The sequence below is a fragment of the Falco naumanni genome, chromosome 13 (assembly GCF_017639655.2).
Source record: "Falco naumanni isolate bFalNau1 chromosome 13, bFalNau1.pat, whole genome shotgun sequence".
In the NCBI taxonomy this organism is placed as follows: Eukaryota; Metazoa; Chordata; class Aves; order Falconiformes; family Falconidae; genus Falco; species Falco naumanni.
Genome location: NC_054066.1, coordinates 8,531,996 through 8,540,213, shown reverse-complemented (window position 1 = coordinate 8,540,213; position 8,218 = coordinate 8,531,996). Strand labels below are relative to the sequence as shown.

General features: G+C 43.9%; 1 protein-coding gene across 1 annotated transcript in view; it reads left to right on the top strand.

The window, feature by feature from the left end:
• Window positions 1-6,153: 6,153 nt before the first annotated feature.
• SLC25A36 (solute carrier family 25 member 36) overlaps window positions 6,154-8,218 on the top strand; it is a 35,712-nt gene continuing 33,647 nt past the window's right edge. The window contains exon 1 of the mRNA XM_040612594.1: window positions 6,154-6,320. Within this exon, the coding sequence (XP_040468528.1) occupies window positions 6,280-6,320 (41 nt within the window). The 5' untranslated portion in view covers window positions 6,154-6,279. The remainder of the gene's footprint in view (window positions 6,321-8,218) is intronic.

Here is an 8,218-nt window from a genome sequence, read left to right as displayed (position 1 = left end):
AAAACCCCACTCATTTTATTTACTTCCAGTATACTTTATGAGCTAAAAAAACTACCTTATAATGTCTTGCTATGATTCCAGATCCACAACTTTCAACACGGTCAACTCCTGGCAACAAAAAGCATAACCTCATCATTTATGCTGATGGTATTTATCACTCAAGCCTGAGTCACACAAGTCAGAAAACACATTATTTATAGGGCAGTCTTGAGATTTTGGGGTTTATATGTCTAACATTCTTTTGTTTAAAACCTTCGTTTAAAAGCTCTCTGATAATATTCGCAGCAAGAAAAAGAACCACTGTATGTGAAAGCATAACCATCATCTCCCCCCATTTTGAACAGTTTATGGAAACAAACTAGATAAAACATGAGGCAAATGGTATTTAAAAGCAAAAAATCAAAACAAATTATCTTTATCTCATATACCACATACTAAAGAAACCCATCCAGTTTCTTCCCAAAGGCTTACTTTACATCTAAATTTAACCTTTCTGCCAGGTCTTCATTAGCAGTAATGAAACAGTTCAATTTCTCAGTGTCATTAATCAACACTAGGTCAAGTCTCATTTCTCAGCCAGACATACAAGGAAATTAATGCCGGCTGTTTAACAAGCTGTACTGCATCCATTCACAAATGATGAATCAAATGACTTTTAAAAATGCACTTTGTAGAACATAGAAAAGAATATGAAAATAGTCACCCACTATTCCTTTTCCAAAGCACAAAAGCTGTAATTTGAAACCTCATTTCTGACTTCCTCGTGGGAGCAGCTCACAGTTTTCCCCCTTGAACTAACACCCTACTCACATTTTGTTGCTGCCAAGTCCTTGGGCTTTATCTTGCTTAGCATACTTGTAACAAGGCCTCATCTGAGCTGCAGCTGACCCTGCAGTACCAGCTACCTTTAGCCATTCCCACTTCTGTTTCTCCTACCAGTTTCCGCATTAGGCTCTTAAGTAACTTCTGCTGTTTAGTATTTTACCACACAGAACCATCTACAGCCTCTGACACTTGTTAAACCATCTCCTACATCTCCCTCTTCTTGATCTAGGACTCTGGCACTCTACAGCTCCAAATTTACAATTAGCTTAGGGTGGTCCCCTTGCTCCACAAAGGAACTACTCAGTATTTAAGTTCTGATACAAGATTGGTAAATCCTTTGTAGAAATTGATGAAAACATGCCTACTGCTCAAAAAAAAACTCAATGGAAAACTCTTGGATGTAATTCTTATTTTTCATCTTCTTATAAATAACCTAGCTTGTAATTCTTACCTTGTGCTTTGCAATTCTTCACAGCTGACTACTATTCACTGCAAATGAACTGACACTACAGCAGAAAGCTACTCTTAAACATGCAGGTGATAAACACAGAGGGACTCCATCAGCTCAAGGGACCACTGGAAACTGAGCAGATGGAAAAATCTGTTCTTAACTTTGAACAAAGTCTGTGCAAGAAGACAAGTTCTCTGTTATTTTCACCACAGGCAGTGACTTGAACATACATGAACCTTCAAGCCCATCTTAGTTCCTCCTGGTACATATTCTTACCCTACAAGATGCAGGCATTTTACTTTGCCTAGCTGATTTAAAGAGTAGTCAAGAGGAGGCAAGTAGCTAAGAAAGGTGCTAGGGAATACCTTTTGGACATGCCTGTTCTGTACCATATATTTTATAGTGAAAGGAAGGAGAATAACCCCTGGCCCAGAAATGTTATATATGACTGACAAATTAAAATCTGTGGTATTTAGATGAAGAACGAACACATCAGAAATAACATTCCTAATAACGTTGCTGCTGAAAGCAGTGGAAACTTCAGCCACAGCTTCCTTCCGTAATGACATTTATGAGAAGGGAACATGGCAAAAGTTCAAATGCTGGGATTCCCTAATGGGATATCTTCCCAATACTTAATTCCCAGGAAACCCCAAACCCACTATCTGTGATAGCTCTTCAGGCATACAGACTTTGTAACTCTGTACAAACCCTGGTTCTGCAACAGAGTAGCTATGGGTTTCAGCATACTGTGTCTTCCAGCAAGCATACTTCCTTCTCTACTCTGAACTCGCTCCCTATGAAGTGCACCATACACTGTGCTTTATTCCTTCTGAAAGAAATAAAGGAAAGCCTCATGCATGCTGAGGACAGCCCACACCAAGTGCGTTTACAAAAAGTATTACTTTGTGAATTTAAAGAAAATATGCTGTATTCTACCAAATAGAAATGTGCTCTGACCGTTCTCAGATCATAAGGGTTGAGTTTCTAGAAATAAATACTTGAAAAAGAGAACATAAAGTTGGTGGCGATAAATTTGTGAATACTCTACATTCATTCATTCTTCTATATGATCTTGAAGTATTAGAAAGACAAAAGGAAGCAAATAAAACCTTAACTTCATAGGCCTGAATTCTGAGTATTCTTAATCTTTATATTTTTGATTTTTTAATAAAGAATAAAATTTAATTTATCATTCCTGGATACATGCATTTAAATGGAATGCCTTAAGACATCTCCTCTAGCTTTTTCTGATGACTGGAGAGAAACAGAGCACGGTAGATGGGATGGTCATTTGAAGAAGGCATGAGGAGATTAGAAACGGTAGTTCCTAGGAAGAAGAAAAGCAGCATACTACAACTATGACTCTTACTGTCTGTTGAGCAACTTCTGTAGATTGCCTCAGTCAAGGGAGTTAGTTTTTCCCATCTCACTCTTCAGCTTCTAAGGGCTGGCAAGTTGAAAAAATATGTTGTGTTTCATGAGGCCTTGAAAGTGTGGCTGGCTTCTGCCTCCAGACCCCAGGAGCACCACAGGCCATACACAGCATGCTTTTTTCACATAATATTCCCTGAGCTGGGGCCTTAGGTGAGCTCTGTGTCACTGTCTTCTGTTCCTCAACCTCATTTCTCCATTCATCAACATGAAAGGGATTTTGGTTTTTGTGTTGGTTTTGGTTGGATTTTTTTCATTCACATCAACTTGAGGAATTTGTCAGACTGAAGGATCCTACGTATTTTTTGAGTCCCCTGGGGATACAAATTTCCCTCTCTCCACATGAGCATGTAATATATACATCCATGACAGCATGATATCAATAAGTAATTTAATCCCACAGCAGGAGAATTTCATAGAAGGACAAAAAAAGTGGATTAAAATGGTTCAGAATCTAACAATAAACCTTGTTTTCACGTTTCTTGAAAATATATTTCTGTGAGCTTGGTCAGGAAAGGCCTGACGTATCACTTGGATAAACAGAGCATCTAAGAATGTTAAATATTTCAAAATAAGTTGCTTAGTACAAGTATTATTTCACAGGGGGGTTGTTTGCTATTGTTTTATGAGGGTTAACCCTGGCACTGGCAAAAGATAGGAAGTGCTTGTTTAAAGAACACTATAGGGTAAACAAAGCCATCACTACCCAAAATCTGTGTTTCAAATGTGGAGTTTTGATCTCATTTCTTGTATATTTTAAACTTGTGTAATGTGGTCATATAAACATTATAAAATAGAGGGTCATTATAAGTATAACAATAAGAGCAAGAATCCAACACAGTAACTTTGAGTAGAAAGACAAATACAATTTTCAGAGACCTAATGGAAAAATGCATTGGAGAAATACATTAACCCATCTTAGCTGCCATAAAAGAGCAGGAAAAAAATAGCTGTATGAGGAAAGGTAGCAAAGTTTTACTGTTGCTCCTTTTTTTACACAGAAAGCCATTGATGAAATTTAAGAAAAGGTGTTTTCTGTTAAAATACTAGAAGATGAAAAGTGCAGCACATGCGATGTGGATGGTATCCCTAAGAAGAATTCACAGCTAGAAAATACAGAAACAAGGGTTATTTTTTTTGTCAAGCATTTTTCTCCTTATTGCAACTTTGTCAAATCCTATTACACACCTTAGCCACACCAAGCAGATAGGAAAAGTAAGTCCAAAACACAACAGAACATTTTTTATTATTATTATTTCTAAAGAATCAAGAAGTAAAAATGACAGAGGATCCTGTAGAAGAGTTACCCAGGTCTTGCAATAAAATTACAGAAAAAAAATAGATTGTTACAAAGACTTGGGTTTATAAGATCTTGTGAAAATGGGACCTCATGAAATTAAGATCTTGTGAAAATGGGACCTCATGAAATTTGGATGCTTTTGTTTACGTTCTGGGCTCTTAAGTATGATCCCACATGGCATTTCATCTCCCCACTTACCTCTTCCTGATGGATGAAAGGGGAAATGCACTGTAAGAATCCATATCCATCAAACATCATGGGATATGCAGTCCAGCCAGAAAGCTCAGCCTAGCAAGGACAGTAGAAGAAAATTTTAAAGACAGCTCCCAAGAAATGCTGCAAAATAATTTTGCAGAGTGCTTCAGACTCCTAATAAAGATTGAAAATATTTTAGTTCACGCCTTTTAAATGTTTCACTGGAATATCTAAATTTCTATTTAAAAACCCATATATTTTAATTAGAAAGCATCTAATAACATGAATAAAGTGTTTCAACAGCTCTACCTATTCTTATTGTTTAATAAGCATTCACAAAAATTACCACATTACATTTTTTCATTTGTCACAGCGCAAGCCAAAAGTGCCAGCTGAAGTTAATAGCTCCCAGATTAGGAGTTCACCTATACAGAGGCAAAATAAAGCAGAGTCTTTGTCTGCTATTTAATCTTCTTTTGACTTTACCGGGACATGTGTTCACTGGATGGCATCACATGGCCTGCAGAAAACCCATCTTCTGTTCCCTCTTAAGCTACTGAAGGAATTGGAAGAAAATTGGACTCATGACCTCAAACTAAGCGTTTGGCATACTACCATCTTTCATGCAGCATTTAATAAAATCACTGTTTTTTCAGTACTCTCAAAATAATTTATCTCTTAGCTAACCTGGATATATTTACTCTTTCCTGTGTGACATCCTGTGCCAGGCTGCACAGGATCCTTTCTCACTTTCTGAATGTTGAGTTTAACATGCCTTGTGTACATATGCTCCAAGCTTCCGAAAGTCTCGCCTGTCTTTCTATTTTGGAACAATTCTCTCTCATTTGCTCACTAACTTCAACTACACACTGTATGGAGTAGCAGCGCAGAACACCACCAACAAAATCATTGTCCTATTTTTACTTATATCAGTTCAATGTAACTACTTCCCCCCCCATCTCACATTTCTCCAAGCCTTCTCCCACCCAGCTTGCACACCTCTCCCAAAATTCCACGTTACATTTCCAGCTTATTTGTGTCTTCCACATCAGCTCACCTTCTCAGAGATCTGGGTTTTTCTAGTTTAAGAAATGACTGCTTCAAAACACATGCTTGTTTTGTTAATGCAGAGATTATAATTTGTCATGTTATTACAAAGCAGCTCCTTATATTCCAAAGGAATTTTGTTTTTTGTGTAGACATTGACAAAGATCCTAGCTGGCAACTTATTTGCTTTTAGGTGCTTAGATTTTCAAAATGTTGACAGGACAACAACTTTACACACAATTTTAAAAATTTTCTGGTGTAGCATTATTTGTTTTCCCTAAACCCTATATTTTTGAAGAAAAACAAGACAAAAGTCACCCAATGAGTTACAATATTCACTTCAAAAATGCTCCCAAGGAGCCAGCATTTGGGTGCCTCTCGGGGGAGACCCATCGCCTCAGTACGTGAGGATGCGACCTACGACACAAAACCAAGAGGAAACAGAAGCTAAAGCCCCTATATGTCTTGCTACGTGTTATTTTTCACACACCCACCCTCCCCCGCTCTGTTTTCTGTGGCCTGCAGGTGGGCTCCCCTCAGGGCCGGTACGCACCTCAGGAAGGCGGACTGCGGCCCTCAGAGAGCCACACACAAAGACAGAAAAAAAAAGAAATTTAAAAAATAAAATGAAAAAGACCCCAAAGAGCAAGACCCCCCGCCAGGACCCCAGAAACACCGGGCAAGCAGCCCACAGCATAAGCTTCCTACAAACACAGCTTCCCCCAAAGTGACGGGCGACCACCCCCCTCGCCCAGCTTTTAGGCGGAGCGCGGCGGTGACGTCACCCGGCCTCAAGCAATAGCAGCTTCTGTTTACCTCGGGGGCTCATTGCATATGTATGACGAAGGCCTCCACGGCCGGCGCCTGCCGCAGCGGCCGCGAGCGGGGGGCGGGGCGAGGCCGCCGCCGCAGGAAGCCGCGCGGCCGCGGTGCGTATTTATGCTGAGCCCCGCCAGCAGCGGCCCGGCCGAGCGCGGGGCGGAAGGGCCCGGCTCAGCTCCCCTCCGCCCGGGCGCAGGCGGCGAGGATGAGCCAGAGAGACACCCTGGTGCATCTTTTCGCTGGCGGGTAGGTGACACCGGCGGAGGAGCGGGTACGGTGCCAGCTCCTCCGTACAGGCTGTCAGGTAGGGCAGCCCGCCTAGCTGCCATCCCCGTGGGTACTGGCGCAGGTGGGCGTGCGGTCGGTGCTGCCCGCCAGAGCCCCCCTCTTCCCCGCTGTAACCCCAGAAATGGCCCCGGTGGGCTCTGCCCGCCCGCCCGCTGCGGGGTCCTGTCCCGCTGCCGAGCTCGCCCGCCGCGGCCTGGCCTGGCCTGGGGGGTGGCGGCCGCGGCCTGGAGTGGCTGCCTGGTGGCGGGGCGGCAGGGCTGCATAAGTGGCCCCGGAGCGCGGCGAGGGGCTTCCGCCCGTCTTCTGGCGCTGAGGGGGTGCAGGGCAGGAGAGAGGGGTTTTTCGCGGCGGCCGCTAAGGCGGGGGGGGGCGGCAAGTAGGCCGCGCTGAGGCGCTCCCGGCGCGCCGCTTCCCGCTGGTGCCCCGCGGCCCTTCCGGGCCCGCTGTGGGCCTGTGTGCCCGGCCCGGCGGGGCGCTGCGGCGGCCCGGGTAGCTCCCCGGGCCGGGCTGGGAGCCGGGCGTGCGGCGCCTGCCAGGCGCGGCCCCGGGTGCTGCCGTCTGTTACCGGTAGCGTGTCCGTGGGCCCGTGGGGGAGGCGGGGGCCAAGGATCTCCTTAAAAATAGCCTGTTTCCTCTAATCGCTATACTAGGGGTTCACCCCTTATTTGGGAATAGCCGTGGAGAAACAGGCCGAGGCCTCTGTACGGGGCTGCCCCAGTGCACGGAAGAAACTGCCCGGGCCTGGCCACCGCTCAGCAGTGTAGAACTGACCGGCTGGTAATGCTGGTGTCAAAGGGCTGCAGTGTGACTTCGGTGCATTTTGACAGCTCTGGTGTGTACTGCTCAGGCGTAGGGCTTGACACGGTCATATAGCTTTGTGCCCATGAAGACAGAAGAAATCAGAGGGAAGAACATAGCTGGAAGTAAAGCTTCTTTATATCTATCTATATCTAAAGATATGTCGTCTTGGTTAGTTTTAAGTAACTCTTGTGTCTTCGCAGGTGTTCATCTATCTTCATCTTATTAAGCTTTGTAATGCACGGGATGTATGCTTTGCCACAGCCTGTGGTCTCTCCACAGATAGAGTGGGAGGAGTGCCTGCCTTAGAGAAAGCTGGGGGTCCTGTGGGAGAAAAGACAGGCTGAGAACATACTTGGTGTCATCTCACGAGAGAGCTTGAAGTTTGGGTTTTCATTTGTGCTCCTCCTTGACAAAATCAACTTGCTGCCTCTGGACTGGGGTGTGTGAGATGGAAGAATACAGTAGTGTTTCCTCTGACCAGGCCTGAGTGAGTTGGGTACACGTGAGCACTTTCTGCTTCCGGCACACGTTGCAGGTTTCCAGTGTTATGTGCCTAATTTAGTGCTTATGTGGGTGCTTTTTTATCCCCTGAATTTCTGGAACTCCATTGAGGAGAGTGATTATGCAGCAGGAAGCCCAAAAGTAATAGTTCATACTTTTTTTTTCTATAGACTTCACATCCTTGTAAGCATTCAGAAAAGCGGTAGGAGTGCTGCCTTGTAGCACTTTAACTTGACAGCTCAGCACAGGGGAGATTACTAGACAGAATAATGGATAATGATGGAGATGTGTTTATAAAACAAAAACTTAAAATTGGCTGAAGATTGCCTAGCTGAACTTGGGGGGTTTTTTGTTTTGTTTTTTTCCCCAGGGAAGTTTGGTCTAGTTAGCTGCTGGCCAGTTGGGTCAAGGGTTATACTGTGAGGGAAGGGCTGAATGCTGTTTCCTTATGTGCCAGTCACACGTTTCCTGTAACTTCAGTTCAGCAAAGCTAATGGTGTATATGTGGTCACATTTAGCAGTAGAAAAGTTACTCAGTCACCTCATGACTTTGC